The 20628-nt window shown below is 41.3% G+C and overlaps 1 protein-coding gene across 3 annotated transcripts in view; it reads left to right on the forward strand.

The window, feature by feature from the left end:
* ALDH3A2 (aldehyde dehydrogenase 3 family member A2) overlaps positions 1–20628 on the forward strand; it is an 81187-nt gene that overhangs the window by 7712 nt on the left and 52847 nt on the right. For all 3 annotated transcript variants that reach the window (XM_033921447.1, XM_033921449.1, XM_033921448.1), the window contains exons 2-3: positions 4929–5160; positions 15135–15220. In XM_033921447.1, the coding sequence (XP_033777338.1) occupies positions 4929–5160; positions 15135–15220 (318 nt within the window). The remainder of the gene's footprint in view (positions 1–4928; positions 5161–15134; positions 15221–20628) is intronic.

Below are 20628 nucleotides of genomic sequence, written 5' to 3' on the forward strand. Positions count from 1 at the left end.
GAGAAGAATAAAAATAAGTGCAATAAAAGATGAGAAAGGAAATATGCATAATCAAATAACATTTTAAATCAATTTTTGGCTTTTTACAAAGAGTTTTATTCTTCCGAGTCTTCTATTGATAAAGTTCAAAAAGGTATGGAATTTTTAAATCTTCTTGAGGGTCCAAAGCTTCCTGATCATATAAAAAGAAGTTTAGAAGAACCTATATCATTAAAAGAATTAGAAACAGCATTGAAGTCTTTTAGAGTTGGATCTGCTCCAGGTGGGGATGGTTTTACTGTGGAATTCTATAAAACATTTCAAAATTCTTTATTACCCTATTTACTAAATTTATATCAGTTTCAACTTAATAAAGGTTGTATTAAAAGTACTATGGCAGAATCTATGGTGATTGTTTTGCCAAAGCCAAATAAAGATCCTACTATGGTTTCAAATTACAGGCCAATATCATTAATTAATGTTTATGGAAAATTAATGGCTAAAACACTGGCATTAAGATTGGCAAAGGCTCTTCCTTACATAATTGATGTACATCAAACAGGTTTCATTGCTAACAAACATTCTTCTAACAATACAAGATTGACATTTCATACATTAAATTTAACTAAAATGATGAATGAACCAGCTTTTGCTCTTTCATTAGATGCAGAAAAAGCTTTTGATAGGGTAGAATGGTCATTCATGTATCAGACTTTGGATTGGTTTGGTGTGGGTCCTGGTTTTGTTCAAATGATTAAAACTTTGTATAGCTCCCCTATGGCAAGATTATACATTAATAATAATTTATCTGAGAGTTTTAAATTACATAGAGGAGTTTGACAAGGATGTCCATTATCCCCTTTGCTGTTTGATATTGTTTTAGAACCCTTATTGATAGCTATTAATCAGACAAAGGGGATACAGGGTATTCCCTTGAAAGAATGGGAATACAAATTATCTGCTTATGCGGATGATATTTTATTATATTTGCGCAATCCAGGTTCAACTATACCATGTTTGTTAGAATTGATTGAAAGATTTGGAATGTTTTCAGGATATAAAATCAATTGGAATAAATCTGAAATTCTTTCGCTTAATGTGCATTGCATAAAATCTATGTTTGATTCATTTCCTTTTGTATGGAAAGAGGATGGATTAAAATATTTAGGAATTTGGATTAAAAATTCAATAGAAGATACAGTAAAAGAAAATGAAAAACTTTTATTAAAAAAGGTTTTGGAATTATGTGAACAATGGAACCCATTACATATATCTTGGTGGGGAAGAGTTCAAACCATAAAAATGATGATATTGCCTGTGGTTTGCTATCAAATGTGTATGATTCCGGTATTTTTTCAGAACTCTTTTTATAAAAAATTGAATGCAATAATTATTAAGTTTGTTTGGCTTGGCAAAACACCTAGAATTGCTTTGGTATCTTTACAGAAATCAATTAAGGAGGTTGGGGTAAATTTCCCAAATTTCTATAGGTATCATCAGGCCTATATTTTACGTCAAGGTATGTATTGGGTCCTCCCAGATCTCATTGAATACACTCCAGATTGGTTATACTTGGAATGGCGACTCCTGTCTCCTTTACATCTTTGTCACATTCTCAGTATCAAGATGCCCAGATTGTATAAAGAAAATAAACTTTTATTAGATACATGGAAAACTCTAAGATATGTAAGTAATTTAACTGAAATTCCTATTAGTAAATCGACAAATCAATCTATATGGCTAAACTCCAAGATTCAGATTGGCGGAACTAAGATTGTCTGGAGGCATTGGTTAAATGCAGGAATACGAACTTTAAATGATGTTATTTCAAATGGAAAAATGCTTGAGTTTACACAATTGCAAAATAAATTTGGACTGAATAAATCACAATTTTATAAATGGTTGCAATTGAAGCAGGCTGTTCAGGCAGGGTTCCCTGAATGGAAAACTTTAAATTTTCAATACAGCATGGAATTTTTATGCTTCCAGGCAGATTTTCTGGGTCACCAGGCCGCACAGTGGTATAAAGTTATTAGTGAATTGGTTAATAAAAAACCTAAAAATGGTCTTAGGGATATTTGGAGCATTGAGATTAATCATCAAATTTTGACATCTCAATGGCCACAAATTTGGTCTTGGAGAATAAGATGTACACTGTCAGCATCTATGAGACAAACTTGGTTTTTTCTTTTGCATAGAGCATTTTGGACCCCTGTTAGATTACAAAAATTAAATAGTTCAATGTCTAATAGATGCTGGCATTGTAAGCTTGAAGTAGGGACTTTGGATCATCTTTTATTTTTCTGTCCCTATATATTAGCCTTTTGGAATTCGATCTGGGATCAAATAAATTCTTTATTAGATAATCCTGTAGCATTAACTTATGATACTGTGATATTTGGCATATCTATGAGGAAAAAGAGTCAGATATCGGCAAGTAATAACAAACTTTTATTGATTATGACAGGAGTTGCCATGCAACATATTACTACAAATTGGAAAGATCACACAAGACTTAATTTTAATTTCTGGTGGAATTCACTATGTCACATATATAGAATGGAACGTTCAATAGCAATACAAAATGGAAATTATAAAAGGTTTAATGAAATATGGGGGCCATTGACATTGTTTTGTAATGAATAAACACAATTTTCTTAACATTATTTATGATTGGAAAGGAAAGGGGAGGGTTTATATAAATGAAAAAAAAAAATGTAAAAAAAGAAATATGACAAAGATTGATTCAATTAAATAATTGTATGGAAAGGAAGGGGGGAAGAAGGGTTTAGATATATATACCTTTGTTATGATCTTGATAGATTTATCAAGTGATGTTAGTAAATCTATGTATTACTTATATTGTGCACTTATTGAAAGTTTAAAAATGAATAAAGAATTATAAAAAAAAAATGTTGAGAACATAAAAAAAAACAAAAAACAAAAAAACATTTGATATACCGCTTAAGCCTATTACAGATCTAAGTGGTTTACAATAAAATATAGTTAGTTAGAACTTCCCTATCTGTCCCAAAGGCTCACAATCTAGCTAAAGTACCTGAGTAAACAATTATTAAAATAGAAAAGATATAACAAAATTCCAAGAATTTTGACGGAAAGGGTACAATTCAAATAATAAAGAAAAAGATAAAAGAAATTAAATTAAAATTAAAATATGATATGTTCTAGTGTGCAAAAAATCATAAAAATGCCAGATATTCCAATGGAATCCAGACAACCAAATAGAATCTCATGATCAAGATCAGAAGCACTGCTGAGATCAGATTGCAGTATTAAAGCAGTGCTGCGGGAATGCTATGCCCATTGTGTTGTAGAGAACGTATTTCAACCAGGTTCAACTTCATAAGATTGGGGGTGTTGTCTCAAATGTGGCAGCGCACCTAATACTTTTTCTCACTCGTTGGATTGTTGGTCTAAGATGGTGAGTTACCCATGCTCACTTTTGGGCTGCCTCTTGTCAGGCATAGCAGAACAGCTGATGTTGGACATCCCTGGTTCATTTCAGGAACTATCTAAGGGAGGAACTCTGCTTTGTCGTAAAGTGAGTCTCTTGGGCCATAAAAGTATTTTGCAACAATGGACTTCGTTGGACCCTCCATTTTTTTGGCAGGGGAGGACTCAGGTTCGCACATTGGCCCTTTGGGAGGCGCAAGAACAGGAAGGCCATACTAAGGGACGCTGTTGCTTTTTGCTCACTTGGGACTTTTATTGAACTCCTCAGTCTTATTTTGAATACCATTTTTAAAAAAGTATTTCTATACCACCTATCAAGTTTGTCTAACTCAAGCATTTTTCCCTATCTGTTGTGGTAGGCTCACAATCTATCTAACATACCTAGGGCAATGGAGGATTGAGTGACTTGCCCAGGGTATGGGATTTGAACCTACAATCTGTAGCTCTAACCACTAGGCCATTCCCTCTGCCTGCCGGTTTGGCTGGACACCCTTTTAGACTGGGTTGTTAGTGCCTCTCTGATCTTCGCTGTTGGGGGTATTATATACCGGGAGGGGAGGCTGATTCTTGTGTGCCCTAGGGCCATAAGAGCCCAGGCCCTAGGATATGTCCTAACTTGGAATTTTTGTCTTATTACCTACCTCTGAAATAGTTGTGCCATATGACGAAGGCTGGGATGAGGAAGGTAGGGAGGGGGAGGGGATCATTGATTAAATCATTGATGGATTTGTACTGTTCTTAGCAGGGCTTATGCTGTTTTGTACATGTATTGAAGTAAGAACCTAATCTTTCGTTAGATTGTAAGCTCTCTGGGGAATAGGAAAATACTACTGAATTGGTGTGTCATTTCCCCAGAGACAAGAAATGGGAGAAAGATTTTTTTTAAAAAAAAACCATTCCGCTATAAGAAGGCAAGAGATAGAATGGAGCCGAATAAGAGAGGTAATTGACCTGAGAATATATAATGAAACAAATGAGGAAACACAAATTCAGATTAGTAATAAATGTCTGCGAAGAGATATTTAAGTACATAATTGTGGGCATGCAGTAAGGCAGAGGAGCTAAAGAAAATTTCCTTTGCCTAAAGGCAGGAGCTCTGTCAATGTTAATAGAAAATCTATATGGGTCAGGTTGTGACTATATCCGACAGGGATGTTTGAAATGCTTCCCCCCAACTTCCAAACTAAGCAGGCAAACTAAAGGTATGGCTGTAAATGTTTCTTCTCTCATGTCTCTTCTGGAGAAAAATTCTGATCAGGTAAACAAGTGATGCTAAGAAATGAGGAGGGAGGAATTTCTTTACGTGTCCAGAAAAAAACATAAACACGCACGATAAAATGTCAGCACGACTCTGGAGGTATTCTTGGACTTAACTGAAAAGAGCCACCTATGAGGTGTGTGATCAGCTAAATCAATACAATTTGCCTCACTCTGTTGTAGCGACAGGTGAAAGCTCCTGGTTTTTTTTCTTACAGAACGAGTATGTTGCTTACAGCTATGAGATTCTTGGCGTGTTGGGAGAGATTTCACTGATGCTGGAGAAACTCCCTGAGTGGACGGCCCCTCAGCCTGTGAAGAAAACTTTGATAACCCTTCCAGATGATGTCTATATACATTACGAACCCCTGGGTGTGGTGCTTATCATCGGGGCCTGGAACTATCCTGTGGCGCTCATCTTGCAGCCTTTGATTGGAGCAATTGCTGCAGGTAAGTTTAAGTTCAATTTATTTAATATGCCGCAAATATAAAACCAAGGGTAAATCTAAGTGGTTTACAATAAAAATTTAAAATAAATAAATGTAAAATTAAATAGGGTAGGGGACAAAAAAAAAGAAACAAAACATAAAATACAGTTAAACAGTCAAACCATCAACAAAATAGGAGGAAAGGAGGGAGTCGGTAGGTTACAATAAAACCAAAAAAGGTTGGGGAAAGGGAAGGAATGAACGATATTGTAGGGAAGAAAACTAAAGTTTGTTCTGTCCACACTAGTTGAGATAAAGCCAAGAATGGAACTTTAAAGAGAGGTTACCTAAAAAAATTAAGAACAGAAAGCCAAGGAGAATTACTATGCCTTTAACTGTCTTCGCAAATGATTTTTCTGAACGGAGATAAAAAGGTAGCGAATTCCAGAAAGTGGGAGCCATGACAGAAAATGAAGAATTCCTAAGAAAATCGAGGAAGAGTTATTGGAATGAGGGAATGACTAATAACTGTTATGAAGATCGTAGAGTTCTTTGGGGCGAGTATGGAACCAGGAAACTATAGCAAAGAAGGAAGACCACTCGATAGAATCTGATGAGAGAGAATTTTATATTTAAAAGGAATTCGATATGGCACCAGGAGGATATGTTCTGATTTTAGAAGTGGTGTAATGTGATCAAACAGCAGTGTTCTGGATTGATTGTAAATGATGTAATTGATATTTTGGAAGTCCAATGAAAATAGAATCACAATAGTCAAGTTTGCTCAGGACGAGGGAATGTATAAGAATGCGGAGTGAATTTTGTTGAAGAAATGAGCGACTAGATCGAATTTGGCAGAGAGCATAGAAAGATGAAGAAACCAATTTAGAAATATGAGAATAAAAACTTAGGGTGTTATCTATTGTTACACCTAAGATTTTGGTTTTGAATGAGAATTCTAAGCGGGCTCCACAGACGTGGCTTTATTGCATTTGAGTGTGGTGTATCAGCACTAGAAAGCAACCATAGAACAAAATTAGTCACTCCCCTGTATATTCCTCCTCCCCACAACGTACATTAGGGGTGTATGGAGTATGAATTCATCTCAATTGTAATTGTGAGACTGAAATTGATTTTTTGCATTTGAGGGTAATAAGTAATAAAAGCGTCAAGTTTATTTCAAATTTGTTATACCGTTCAATTAGCAAACTTTCTGAGCAGATTACATAAATTAACCTAAAAAAAAGGAATTACATCAGTAGAACAGTAAAACATAGGCAAGAGTCATGTTGTAGGAATTCAGCAGCCCTCCCCTCAATAGCCTAAACCTGGAAACCAGAGAAGTTCACAAAGATGAATGGGTGACAGTGGTTTAACAAAACAAGGAGAACTGCAGGCACACGTACAATGATACAGGCAAAGTTTGTTTAGGTTTATAATTTGATTGCGGTTAAAAACAACACCTTAAAAGTGTGTCTGCAGTTCTCCGTGTTTTGTCTTCGCATCTTCCACTGTTGGTTCTTCTTTTTTTGTTTGTGTTGTATTGACAGTGGTTTAACCAGGGACTCTACTCATTGACTTTAGTAGTCAGGCGATAGGAAATTATCCTTTACAAAGCAGAGAGAAATGAGAGCATAAGAATAGCCATACTGGGTCAGACCAATGGTCCATCTAGCCCAGTATCCTACTTCTAACAGTGACCAATCCAGGTCTCAAGTACCTGGCAGAAACACAAATAGAAGCAAGATTTCATGCTACCAATCCCAGGGCAAGCAGTGACTTCCCCTATGTCTATCTCAATAGCAGACCAGTGGCGTACCAAGGGGGGGCGGTCCGCCCCAGGTGCACGCCCCAAGGAGGTGCATAGCCGACCACCCTCCCTATTCTGCCGATGCTGCTTTCCTTAACCAGCAGCAGCGGCAGTAAACAGGGGTGTCCATGGGTGCTCACTCCGGCGTTGTACAGCTTCTGGCCGGCTCCCCTGCTCAAAGCCATGGGTGACGTCAGAGAGAAGGCTTCTGACTCAGCCGCGGATCGTGGCTGAGCAGGGGAATGGGCCAGACATGCTGGGCAGGGAAGAGAAATGTTGCTGCTGCACAGGGAAGGGGGGGCATAGAAATGTTGCTGCTGCACAGGGAAGTGGGGAGGGTAGAAATGCTGCACAGGGAAGGGGGGGTAGAAATGCTGCACAGGGAAAGGGGGGGAGAGAGAAATGCTGCAGCAGCTCCCAATTGGGGAAAGAGAGGAAAGGAGGGAGAAGGAAGACAAGGGAGAGGAACCAGAGATTCCAAGTTCATGGGAGGGAGGGAAAGGTAAAAAAAGGAAAGGAGATACCAGACCATGGAGGGGGAGAAAGAGATGCCTTGGCATGGGGGGAGGGAAGGGAAGGATATAGAGATACTACACCATGGTGTGGAGTAGGAAGGAAAGAAAGGAGAAGAGAAAGAGAGAGATGCCAAAGCATAGGGGAGGGGGTGGAGACAGAAAAATGGAGAGGGGGTGAAGCTGAAATGAATCATGTGCAAAGGAGAGAAGGGACACAGGATATATAGTTTATTGAAGGGACATAGAAAGAGGGAAGATGCCAAATGGAAGAGAGAGTGGACAGTAGATGGAAGGGGCAGAGAGAGTGTGGGCAGTAGCTGGGTGGAAGGGGCAAAGAGAGGGCAGATGTTGCATTGAAGGGAGAGAGGACAAACACTGTATAGAAAGAAGAGAGCGAACAGAAAGTGATTAAAGCAGAAACGACAAAAGGTAGAAAGATTTTTTTGTTGCTTTACTTAGAATCAAGTAGTATTGTAACTGTATTGATAAAAGTTTATAAATAGGAAATGAAAATAAGGCAATTTTTTGGACTAAACCCCTTTCCTCAGATCAGGACAGGATACCATAACAGCAGTATACTGTACTGTTCTGAAAAAAGATTTGGCCTCTGAAAGCTAATTGAAAAATGGATTAGTCCAATAAAATGGTATTTTCTTATTTCTCATTATTTATTTTATTTTTATTTGTTAATTTGTAAAGTGGTGATTGTTATGTATCAGTTTTTTCAAATTTACATCTACTGTCTATATTTTGCACAGTATTGAGGACATGTGTTACTGTTTTTGTGGTGTTGTGGTGTTGCATTGTATGCAGAGTCTGGTTTCTTGGTGGTTCAGTTTAACTTTTGTCTACATATTTCTATTTTTAGTTTGTGATTATTCCATATTGGGCGAGGGTGTATGTCTGTTCTGTGTGTATGAAAAGGATATAGTTTTCAGTTGGCATTGACTACAGGATCAATTGACTGTGCGGGATCTGGCTTGTTTAGTTTTACAATGTATGTGTTGGTGTTCTAGTGCTCACTGCAGTGTTTAAGATGCTGCCTTTTCCTAGGTACACTCTTATTGTACGATATGTGGATTGTTACTAAAAATCATATTTTTGATACAGATGGGGGGTGTCAATAAATGATGGGCCCCGGGTGTCATATATGCTAGGTACGCCACTATAGCAGACTATGGATTTTTCCTCCAGGAACTTGAAAAAGACATGACCATCTTTGAAGAGTGGAGATATATCAGTCAGTCAGGATGGCAAGGTCGGCAAGCTAAGGTATGCTTTAAGTTAAGAGTTTTATGTTTAAATGATTTTTATTAGAGCCAATAAATCAGAGGTACAAGAGTTCAGCCAGATAAACAAGGCTCCATATAACAGGTTTTGAACCCCCCCCCCCCCAGTCCAGAGTCCCCTACACCGTTCATAGAAAGGAAAAGCAGATTTCTTTGACATGCTGCTTTTTCTTATTATATTGCCCGGCATGCCTAGGAATGGTAGGGGCTGCTCGTAGAGGTGGGGAGAGAGGATGGGGGAGGGTGTTCTGTTGGTGGGGGGGGAGAGAGAAGGGAGGGCTGGGGGTTTGTAGTCTCCAGGGCACATCAGAGTCCAGAGCACTGGTGTGCTAGGTATAGTCTTAGATACAGTATAGCTTTATTCTGGCTTGGGGGAAGGGGGGACAGGGTGCAGAGCTTGGCAAGGAGTGTGGGGTTAGGTGCAAGGCCTGGCAGGGAGAATTTGGTTCAGAATGTTTTTTTTCTTGTTTTCCTCCTCTAAATCTAGGGTGCTTCTTATGGAGCAAAAAATATGGTAAATAGTTTACCCTGATAATGTAAAATATATCTACAGGGAAAACACTGGAAAAAAAAGTTGCTCCAATAGCCAAAACCCTGGATTTCAGGGCAAAGAATTGTTTCCTATGTTCCTGAGTGGCTCTCGTTACATCTGGAAAAATTTGAATTGGCTGCCCACAGAAAACAACTATATATAAGCTCATGTAAACCTTTTCCTTTCTCTTCTTATATTTTAAGTTCTTGTAAACTGTGCCGAGCTCCACTTCCGTGGAGAGGATGCGGTATATAAACTTAAGGTTTAGTTTAGTTTAAAGTAATTCTTTAAAATTAGCAATTTATCTCTTTCTGACAAGAGTTACCAACAAAGTTGAACGAGTGGAAATATTATCTTGAGTGTCCTCTAAGAAGGCAGCGAGCTCCCCAAAGTTCTAGGGGACCCTTTTACCAAAGCTGCGGCAAAAGTGGCCATAGCGCGCTCCTTATGTAGGTCTTTCCTTCGCGATAAAACCACTTGTGCCGTGGCTGGAAAATGGCACATTTTCTCATTTTGCCTTTAGTGCACAGCCATTAAAAACCTTTACCAGCAAGCTCCTACTGACACCGATTTTGTAGGCGGTAAGGGCCTACGCACTAACCCCCATGCTGATCAGCGCTGTCACACCCACTCTCCACCCCCTAACACTGCCCTCTTAGAAGACAAAAATATTTTTTAGCGCAAGAGGATGCTGGCACAAGTCCTGCAGTAAGCCTGTTTCAATGTGGGTAAAGCACGTGCTAGCGCCTCCTGCAGTTTAACAAACAGACCAACCCCTAGCTTTTTTTTTTTTTTTTTAGTTTGTATATGAGTGGTTTTAGATTTTGTTCAATGTGTTGATCTTTCCCATTGTAAATGGAGCTCTTTTCATTTTTCCAATTTATTATTATTTAAGTGTAAACCGCTTTGATCTATTCATTTTTGCTAAGTGGTATATTAATACATTTTTAAATTAACAGCCGCACACTGTCTTTAACTTTGTCCACTGCTAGGCTTAAGGAGGGTTTTTTTCCCCCCTGTGGCTTGGGTTTGGTCCTCAGTATTAGTCCATGCTTTTTCAGTTCAATATTTATTTTACTGTATTTTATATTTTATAACAAGAGTATACAAGCATAAAATACAAAGGTAAATGCAAGCAACTCAATAACGAGTACAATAGACTTTCCAGTTGAGTTGCGATTGAATCAGTGTATGACCAAAGTATGTGAATAGATGAATCAAAAGGGTCTTAAATTGAATGTGAATAAAACAGAATTAATGATTGTAAGGAGAGATAGTGAGATGGCTGTAATGACATTGGCTTTTATGGGTGAATTGATACAGGTAAAAAAGGAAATTAATATCTAGGGAGTTTGCCTTGATATGTCATTGAATATGGGGCAACAAGTTTTGAATATGATTCAAAAGGGTTATGCTCAGCTTCGTCTACTATAGAGATTGAAACCCCTCCTAATAACATGATTTCAGAACGGTGGTAGTGTTGCTGTTTTTGAGTAGGCTTGACTATGATAATTCACTGCTTTTGGGATTGGCCAAAGTAAAGCTGAGAGCTTTACAGGATATGATGAACTCTGCAGCCAGACTGTTTAGTGGGGTAACAAGAACATCTCATATTACCGCTGTATTAAAAAATTTACACTGGTTACCGATCGAACAGAGGATTCATTTTAAAGTATTACCTCTGGTGCATCAAACGTTGCACCGCACGATGCCATATTGGTTCCATTGTCTCTGAGATATATAAAGACCCGGTAAAGCCCTACGATCAGTTAACAGTATGAAGCTAGTATGTCAATTATCTATGAACATAAATTATGGGTCTACAGGAATGAAAATATTTATGATCGCTGGGATGTCTTTATGGAATAAGTTAGCTGGTCAAATACGATTATGTGTGGAATATCCCACTTTTAAAAAACTGCTTAAGACTAAGCTATTTGTTGACACATATATGGCATGATGATTTTTTTTTCTGAAACTGTCTTGCTTTCCCTTACTTAAAGAAGATGAGCAATTGTTGAAAATACTGTAAATGGCGTTTTTATGCTCTATGTGTGACGATTTTGAACTGTTATGCTCTAATGGGTGTACTTTTATGTTTTTATGTATATTGGAAACTGCTGAGATTTTTGGCAGTATAAAACTCGGACTACAGAACTCTTTAATGATATTCCAGAAAATGGTAAAGACCCTCCTCTTCAACTAAAGGCCACCCTCAGTCTACACTCCTCCCCCTTAAGCCCCACCTCTACTCTTCCCCTTTCTTTCTAATCTTCCCCCTAATTCCTATAAAGTCCTCTCTCAGCCTGTACTCAAATAACTTGTATTTAAACTAAACTACTTATATTTAAACTACTGCTCTTAATTTGCTGTATAGTCCCTGTATTTAAACTGCTGCACAGCCATGTATGTCCAAACATTTAAATCTACTGTATAATCTTGTATGTCCAATTACATTCCATTGTGAATGTTTACTTGTAGACCGTTCTGAGCTACTGGGAGGACAGGATAAAAATCTAAATAAATAAATAAATAAATAAAAACTTTTTAAATAAATAAAACATTATACCATTAGAATGAGTGATCAAAGAGTATTTTAGAATATTCAATAAGAGGTTTCCAAGTCTTTTCAAGTGTAATTATATTCTTTTTCCTTTCTGCAGCTATTCTTTCATATTTAGCTGTGAGGCATATGGTATTCTACCAGGAATAGGTTAGAATTGAAGGGACTGAAAGGGGAGGATTCAAGATGGCGGCAGCAAGGTGTTCACACTCCTGAGTTGGCCTGGAAGCAAGACAAAAGTTTTTGCTTCATCGCCGAAATGCCACATACCAAACGTAAGAGATAGTTCGACCTGATACTTCGACGGCGAGAACTTCCTCCCCGGTGCAGCGGTCAATTTGGGAGTTTGTCGCCACCATGGCTCCCGTGGATGCATCCGGAGTGAAGTCAGCGTTGTCCCCTTCTGGAGGAGAGGCAGAGGATTTAGCCTTGGAGATATCACCATCTCAGGCTGAGAAACATCTGCGGGGGAGACCCCTATTCAAGGAGCAGTGACCTTGAGAATTTGGAAGGAGCAGGGAGACTTGGGAGCTAGTGCTGAGGCCAGCTCTCAACTGGTCAGACCTGTGGTCGTAACAGAGAGCATTTGGGAAGCTCTCTCCAGGCTGAACGACAGCGTTGCAAGATCTTCACAGGATGTTGCAGTGTTAGTAAGTACTGTAGATGCCTTGGGGGTTAAACTAGATGGGACTAAAGAAGAATTCATTAACAAATTGAAGCAAGTTACTGAAAAGATGAAAAGCCTTCAAGAGTTATCATCAGGATTTATAAAAGATAAAAATCAGTTAAACAGGAAGGTTGAACAATCAGAGAATTTTAATCATTGATTGAATATTCGTTTTTTGAACTTTCCTAAATCATCAGGGGTGACTCCTACAGAAATGTTTAAAAAGTATCTTATAGAGGTTTTGAAATTTCCCCCCGAATGTAAACCGCCCTTGAATCGTATATATTATTTACCACTAAAGAAAGATGTAGGAATGAACCCAGAGATAGTATCGGCTAATTTAAATGCTGGTGAGCTCTAAATGTTACTGACTTGCTTGAGACTACAGTAGCTGAACTTTCTGAAAGAACTATATTGTTAGTGTCTTCAGTTTTTAAACAAGATGTTAATGCTATATTTCAGCTGTACTTTCGTACTTCACAAACATTATTCTATGGGAAAAAAGTATATATCTATCCAAATGTAACTATACAAACACAGGAACGAAGGAAATTTTCTTGCAATGAGAACTGAAACAGTGACTCTGGGATCTACGCTTCTTTTGGCTTACCCCTGTAAATATCTGGTTAAATATTTGGCTTTGGGGGTGGGTAATATGGTAGTTGCTTTATTGAAAAATTGATATTCTGTTTGTTCCATTTTTGGATTTCTCGCTGTTGTTGTGGTGTTATTTTGCAAACTGTTTTACTGTTGGTGCATATTCTCATCAATAAAAATTGTTTGAACATAAATATTTGGGGGTGAAATATGTGTTTTATTCACCCGAACAGTTGCAAGCCTTTTTAGACCTGAAGAAAATGGCAATAGGGAATGCTTAGTTATCTTTTTTTGGAACAGCAGTTATAATAAAAAGGGAACCAAAAGCTGTTAAGCCAATACCTGATGTATTGCATGAAAATTAAGTCTCATCACTTTGTAGAACTCCTCTCAGGATTGTGGTTTGAGGTGGTTAATAATAATTTTTCTGATTCAATATTATATTTCCTTTGTTTATATTTTGATGTATTACTGGCGCAAGAGTCAATTCTTGTTATATAATTTGAAATGTGATAAAAAAAAAAAAAAAAAAAGAATTGAAGGAGGGACAATCAAGGCCATAGGCCCCCTTCCCGGTGCATCCTGGGATGCACAGGGAGGGGCCTAAGACTCCAATTGGCCCAGATAACAAAGGCCACTCCCATGCATTTGGGCTGCAAAACCCCAAAAGAACAGTACAATTTAGGGGGTGAAGAACTTTTGTGCACGAAGGAGGAGTGGGACATGGGTGTGATAGTATGTGATGATCTTAAGGTGGCTAAAGAGGTTGCAAAGATGCTAGGGTGCATAGGAAGAGGTATGGCCAGTAGGAAAAAAGAGATATTCATTCCCCTGTATTCGAGAATGACGCGGAAAAAAACCATTGTTGTGAACTGAAGTTTAACCACGGCAATGAAAACACAAATGCCTGCTTTGCCACAGGAACAGTAACAAATCTTCTCATGGGAGCGGCTAACATCTTTGTCCCCACAGTAAGAATCCTTTACCGTTATTTACTGTGGCATTGTGGCTTCCCTCTGAGTCCCGGCTATGAGTCGCCTCCCTCCCCACTTCCCCTCCCCAACTGGCCAGCAGCCCCCCTTTACAATTGCAGATCCTGTAATGCCAAACAAACCCTGCCCTCTTTAAAAGCAGCAAACCCCCCTCCCCCCTCCCCTACCAGGTTGGTCCCTTTGTAACTCCCGCTCCGGGCTTACCAGCATTTAAGAAGCTTCAGCGACCGAAGAGGCAACTTCTCAGGCCTGCTCCGGGGCCTTCTTTCGGCCAAATCCCTCTTTCCGATGTAACTTCTGGCATAAATGCGCATAAGGCAAGTCTCTTTCATTTGAAAGGAAGCTCTGGAATGAGAGGGTCAATCACCAATCTTCCATTCCTCGCAAAATTAACAGAAAAAGTTGTATTTAATCAGATTTCAGACTTCATTGATAAGACCCACATACTTCACCCAAATCAAACTGGCTTCAGAGCTCATCATTCAGCAGAATATTCACTTAACAGTCTTACAGCGGCAATCTTGTATCATATGGATAGAAACATAGAAGATGACGGCAGAAAAGTGCTACAGCCCATCAAGTCTGCCCACTCTGCTTACCCACCCCCTGTCTATGCCCTAATGACCCAATTTCCTTATCTTGACACTCGTAGGGATCCCACATGGGTATCCCATTTATTCTTAAAGTCTGGCACGCTGTCTGCCTCCTCGATCACCTGCACTGGAAGCTTGGATCACCACAAATCTGTAATACTAATCTCTACAGCCTTCGACCCTATAGATCATTCCTTACTCCTCAAAAGATTTGCCTCAATAGGAATTAGCGAACAAGTACTCAGCTGGTTCCAATTTTATTTTTCAGAGTGATCTGCTATCTGCTAGGGTTAATTTCAATGATTCTACCTCTGACTCTTTTACTACCAACTATGGAATCCCTCCCATACCTGTATTTAGATTTTTTTTATTTTTTTACATGATTGTGTTAACTTTTCTCTGATGTAGTAGAATACTGTGATGCCTTTTTTTCTTCAGGGAATGCAGCAGTGCTTAAACCTTCAGAAGTTAGTGAAAACACTGCAAAGATCTTGGAGAAATTCATCCCTCAGTACTTGGACGAGGTAAGCACAAGCGAATACCTTCTTTGTGTTTGTCTTTTGTTGTTGTTTTGTGGCGCATAATAAAGGCAAACAGATTCTGAATGTTTCTTGGATGCAGCCTTGTGCCCCTTGAGATTCTGACTGGATTAATCAGTGAGATGCAGCATTTTTAAAAACTTGCCTTGTGATACACAATCAGTTGGAGGCAGAAATCTCTGCTGTGAATTGTGACTGGAGCTACCTTTGCTAGTTGTATTTGACAGTGTCAGGCAGTGTTGATGTACTCTGATGGCTCTGGTGTTATTAATTAAGTGGCACAGCCAGGGCAGAATTAATTCATCGAGGACCCCTAGGCACACAAGTACACTGGGCTCCCTGCCCCGTCCCACCCTACCAAACGCCCAGGTGGAAACAGGAAGCTGCGTCAGAGGGAAGCTTTGGGCAAGCAGCACCACTTGCACAATTACAGTTCCCGTTGCCTTTCTTACCCGCTTGCTTGTCTTACTTTCCATCGATGGGGGGGGGGCTGTGTTGCCGATTCGGGTGGGGCCCGTGTTGCCAATCGATGCTGGAAGGGCCCATCGCCATTTGGAATAAACAATGTTGATGCCCTCCTTCATCGGGCCCCCCTGACCATTTCGGGCCCTAGGCCTGTGCCTACTTGGCCTATTGGTTAATCCTGCCCTGGGCACAGCAGGGCATTTGTATGAAGAAAAGAGCAAACCATATGAAATTTGCAGACTTTAGTCATTACTTTAGGGTTTATACAATACACACCTGATATGGCCATGTTTCACTAAAGGGGTGAATGGATACCAGTAGGTGTAATATTTAAAACGTCACCAAACTGGTAAACTGTTTATCCCAGGACAAGCAGGCAGGTATTCTCACATATGGGTGATGTCATCAACGGAGCCCGGATGTGGACGCCTCGCAAGCAGACTTGCTTGAAGAAACTCGAAGTTTCGAGGCGCCTGCACCGCGCATGCACGAGTGCCTTCCTGCCCAGCACAAGGCGCATCTCCTCAGTTTTTCGCGGAGCCGAGAAGTCCGTCTTTGACTCTCTGCGTTTAATTTCGACTTTGTGCCTTCTCTGAACTGTGGTTTGTGTTTTTTTCCTCACGAATCGCTGTTTTTAGTTTTTCTTTTATTTTAGTTAAAAAAAAATAATAATAAATTTTCTTCCGTTCGTTTTCTAGGACAGGCCATTTGGCTGCAGCCTGAGGGCTTCGATTTTGTGGTGGCTATTTTTCCTTCTATGTCACGGCCTGTAACAGGCTTCAAAAGTGTAGCAAGTGTCAGCGTGCGATCTCTCTTACGGACCCTCACGGATGCTGCCTCAAGTGCCTAGGTTGTGCCTGCCTTGCCAAACACTTCAGCCTCGTGCTTCGTTGCATTTTGGTGGACAAGCTCTTCGAGATGGAGTCTTCTATGGATCCCTCGACTTCGAAGGAGTCTTCAGCATCGACTCCCACCGAGGCTCCTACTGCGCCTACTGCTTGCACCTCCAGCCTCATCAGACCTTCGTCGTTTGCAGCGGCTCGTGCTTCGACGTCATCTGCTGTATCTTCCCCTATTTCCTCAGGTCAGATAGCTCAGCAGTTGGTTCTGCCGGTGGTGATTAAAGTGTCTAAGACTCCCAGGTCGAAGCACACTCACACTACCTCGAAGGAACCTCCAGCCAAAGCAGGTGGTCTGATTTCAAACGCGGATCCATCCTTGCCGGCTTCTTTCCAGATCATGTTAGAGAAGCAGTTTATTCAATTCCTTACTAACATGGGACCCAAACTGCTTCCTCTTATCCAGCCTGGGCATTTAGCAGACTCTCGCGAGGTCGAGCCGCTTCCTTTGCCCCAGTCTGAACTTACACACTCTTTGCAAGAAGCAGAGTCTCTGTGAGTGTCTGGTCTGGCATCCAAGCACGTGAAGCAAGGAGCAGATTCTTTGCAAGTGCCTCGACGGGAATCCTCACACTCTATACAAGGAGCAGAGTCTTTGGGAGTGCATCGAGGTTCCTCCATCAAGCCTCTGGAGCTTCGATCTACAGCCTCTAGTCCTATTCATACATTGGCATCGGCTGCTCTCGTCTCCGAGGCGAAGTCTCCTCAATCTTCGAGATCTGGTTCCAGACACAGTTCTCACCGACGTTCAAGGCCTTCATTGAGGCATCCTTCCAGGCAAAGCTCTTCTTCTCACGACAGACTATCTTCCTCGAAGCCTCGATCTACTCCAACCTTGTTCAAGGTCTTTGATGCCGGACCTCGAGGATATCCCGGTTTCGATTGCCTTGTCCAAGTCCTTTGATGTCTTTTTCCTTGCCGAAGCTTCATCTTCGACACAGGCTGCCTCGACGTCCTCGAGTCCTTCTCGAGGCAAAGCATTGGCAGATCAGCTATCTTTCTCGTCTTTCCTTCGTCAGATGGCTGTGGACTTGGATATTCAATTAGATACTGGCTCCAAATACTCTAAGGAGTATCTAGAAGTCATGCATCTTCCTCAACCTCCGGCAGAGTCTCGCAACTTAAAAAAAAATTTTCTTTTTTTTAACTTTTTTGTCAGGCAGGGAGCCCATGGTTTTAACCCACTTTAATCAGCGGGTTAAAACCACGGGCTTCCAGTGTGGGAAGGGCAGGAGAGATTCAGGGCAATTGCGGGGTGGCAGGAGAGATTCGGAGTGAGAGCGGGAGAGTCGGGGCAGGCAGATTCGGGGCACAGCTTCAGGGCAGCAGAGAGCAGGCTGTGGTGCCCGACTCTCCTGCTCTCAGCCGCCGTTCTCCGCAGTGCAGGCCTGCTTTAAAACCACGGGCTTGCACTGCAGGGAACGGCGGCAGAGAGCAGGAGAGTCCAGGAGCAGGGAAGAGAGATCTGGACTGGGCTGAGCCTTGACAGCAGTGACAGGAGGCTACTTCTCCTATCATTACTGTCAGGGTGTGCGCATGAGAGGGGATTGCTCTGGCTGTGGGTAGGGGGGCATGTTAACGATCGTCCCCATTTGCATGCAGGCCTTTACTGAATTGGTTGGCCGGCATGCAAATGGAAACGGATCGCACACGGTTTGGAGGTTTAGTGAATTCTACCCTTAAATTGGATCCTCTAGTAAACAGGAAGCCAGTGAAGGGATCATATTTATGTTTACCAGTTTAGCCGCTGTATTCTGGATAAGTTGTAGCCTCCTCAAATTACATTTACTTAAACAAGCATAAAGTGAGTTACCATAGTCATAAGAACATAAGAATTGCCGCTGCTGGGTCAGACCAATGGTCCATTGTGCCCAGTAGTGCTGTCCAATTCACGATTTGAATCGATTCACCGATTCTCTTCGGGTGAAATGATTAAAAAAAAAAAAAAAAAAATTGGCCTCCCAATTCGCTTACTGACCCTCCCACATCGCCCCCTAAAGCAGGAGCGGCAGTGCTGCCTCTTGCTGGCCGGCCACTGCCACTCCTGCTTTAGAAGGCGAGGGGGGAGGGTCAGTCGGGAAGTGCTGTTTCGGGCTTCCCCCCTAGCCTCCCGCGCATCTAGGGCCGAATTAAAGGGTGGGCCTGATGCACTGCTACAATGAGTACATGCAGCAGTGGTGTTTCTGTGTATATCTTCTGCCTCTATAGACAATGCTGCTGTTGGTCCTTGCCTGCTTGCAACTCACCCGCCGGCTTCATTTAATTCCGCTCGCTGCCGCAACTCCAAAAGAGCGATTGCACGCCGCCGGCCCATAAGCCGTCTCTCCGTCAGAATTGATGTCAGGGGAAGGCTTATGGACTGGCGGGTGCAATCGCTGCACACACCTGGTCCTTTTGGAGTTGCGGCAGCAGGGGGGGTTGTTAAATGCAGTTGTCTAGCGGTGGTGGCGGGCAGGTGGTGAGTGGCGGGAGGCGGAATCGGTGGCAGGTCAGCTTGGGAGAAGGAAGGCAGGCTTCGGGGGGAGGAAAGGAGGATCCTGCAACACTTGCCATGAAACTGGACCCACAGCAGCACAGCATTTCTTCTGCTGCCATCAGACTGCTGCTGCACGATTTAAAAAAAAAAAAAAAAAAGAGAGAGATCAAGTGTAGGCAGCCTGAGAGGAGAGCTGAGGGGAAGGAGGCAGGGAGTGAAGAGCCAATAGGACTAGGCTATAAAGGAGTGAATAAGTACTGAACTAAGGATGGGAATGAGAAAGGAGACAGGAAGAGAAATATAGGGTTGGAAAGAGGATAAAGAATATTTGGAGAGAGGGATGAGTGAGCAGAAAAAAAGATCTGGTGGGAGAAAGGGAAAGAAAGAACAGTGAAGAAAAGTAGAGAAGCAAGAAGGGGAAAAGAAGTAAGAAAATGGGTACATGCGGGCGGGGCAGAGCATGGTGGGGTAGCCTGGGCAGGGGGGTGCAGGCCTTCAAGGGGGGTCAGGCCTTCAGGGATAGTGACACAGGCCTTTGGGGGGAGGACAAGCAGGCCTTCAGGGGGGGCCCTGGTGTAGAAGTACACGGAGGGAGGGAGGGGGAATTCAAAGAGAAGTGCATATGCCGGACTTTGGGGGCAAGAAATAAAGAGAGGAGAGGGAGAGATATGGTGGACAATTGGATTTAGGGAGGGAAGGAACAGAAAGAGAGAGAAGTTGGACACAAGGGATGGTGTGGAGGGGGGGATAGAGATACTGGATAGGAGGGTAGTTGGGAACAGAAAAGGAGAGATGTTGGACTCTGGGGTGGTAGGTAAGAAGGGAGAGATGCTGGATTAAAGGGTAGTTGAGAAAAGGTGGATCTGTGGATGGAGATGAAAAAAAGGAAAGTTGCCAGACTTCCAGTGGAGGGAAGGGAAACGGAAGGAGAGGACAGAGATGGCAGATGGATGGTTAGAATGAAGAAAGAAGGAGACCCTGGCAAGCAAGTTATCAGAAGACAACCAGAGCCTGGGACCGACAAGATTTGAATAATGACCAGGCAACAAAAGGTAGAAAAACTAATTTTATTTTCTGTTTTGTGATTACAATATATCAGATTTGAAATGTGTATCCTGCCAGAGCTGGTGATAGACCACAAACGTGAGCTAGGATTTAACAGAGAGAGGAAAATTCTTTTTTGTTTATTTTGTTTACACCACAGTGCCAGTGTGGTTAGGAGATGGCAAAGGGGGTGAAGAGACTATAAAATAAACCCACCAGGATGTTTGAAAAAAAACACCCAATTGGGCAGGAAAATCAAATCGAAAAACCAATTCAATAGGCTGAATCGAATCAAAAATGTTTTTTTTCCTGAATCGGGCAGCACTAGTGCCCAGCAGTCCGCTCATGCGGCATCCCTTAGGTCAAAGACCAGTCCAACTAAAATAAAATAATGGCCTGAACCAAAACTGCAAAATGTTGCTGAAAGAAAAGGTGACGTACTCTTCTAAGCATCTTTAAACTTAAAAAGTATTTTTTTAGTAACATGAGTCCCCCCCTTATTAAAGCAT

Source organism: Geotrypetes seraphini, chromosome 15 (genome assembly GCF_902459505.1).
Source record: "Geotrypetes seraphini chromosome 15, aGeoSer1.1, whole genome shotgun sequence".
Taxonomy (NCBI): Eukaryota; Metazoa; Chordata; class Amphibia; order Gymnophiona; family Dermophiidae; genus Geotrypetes; species Geotrypetes seraphini.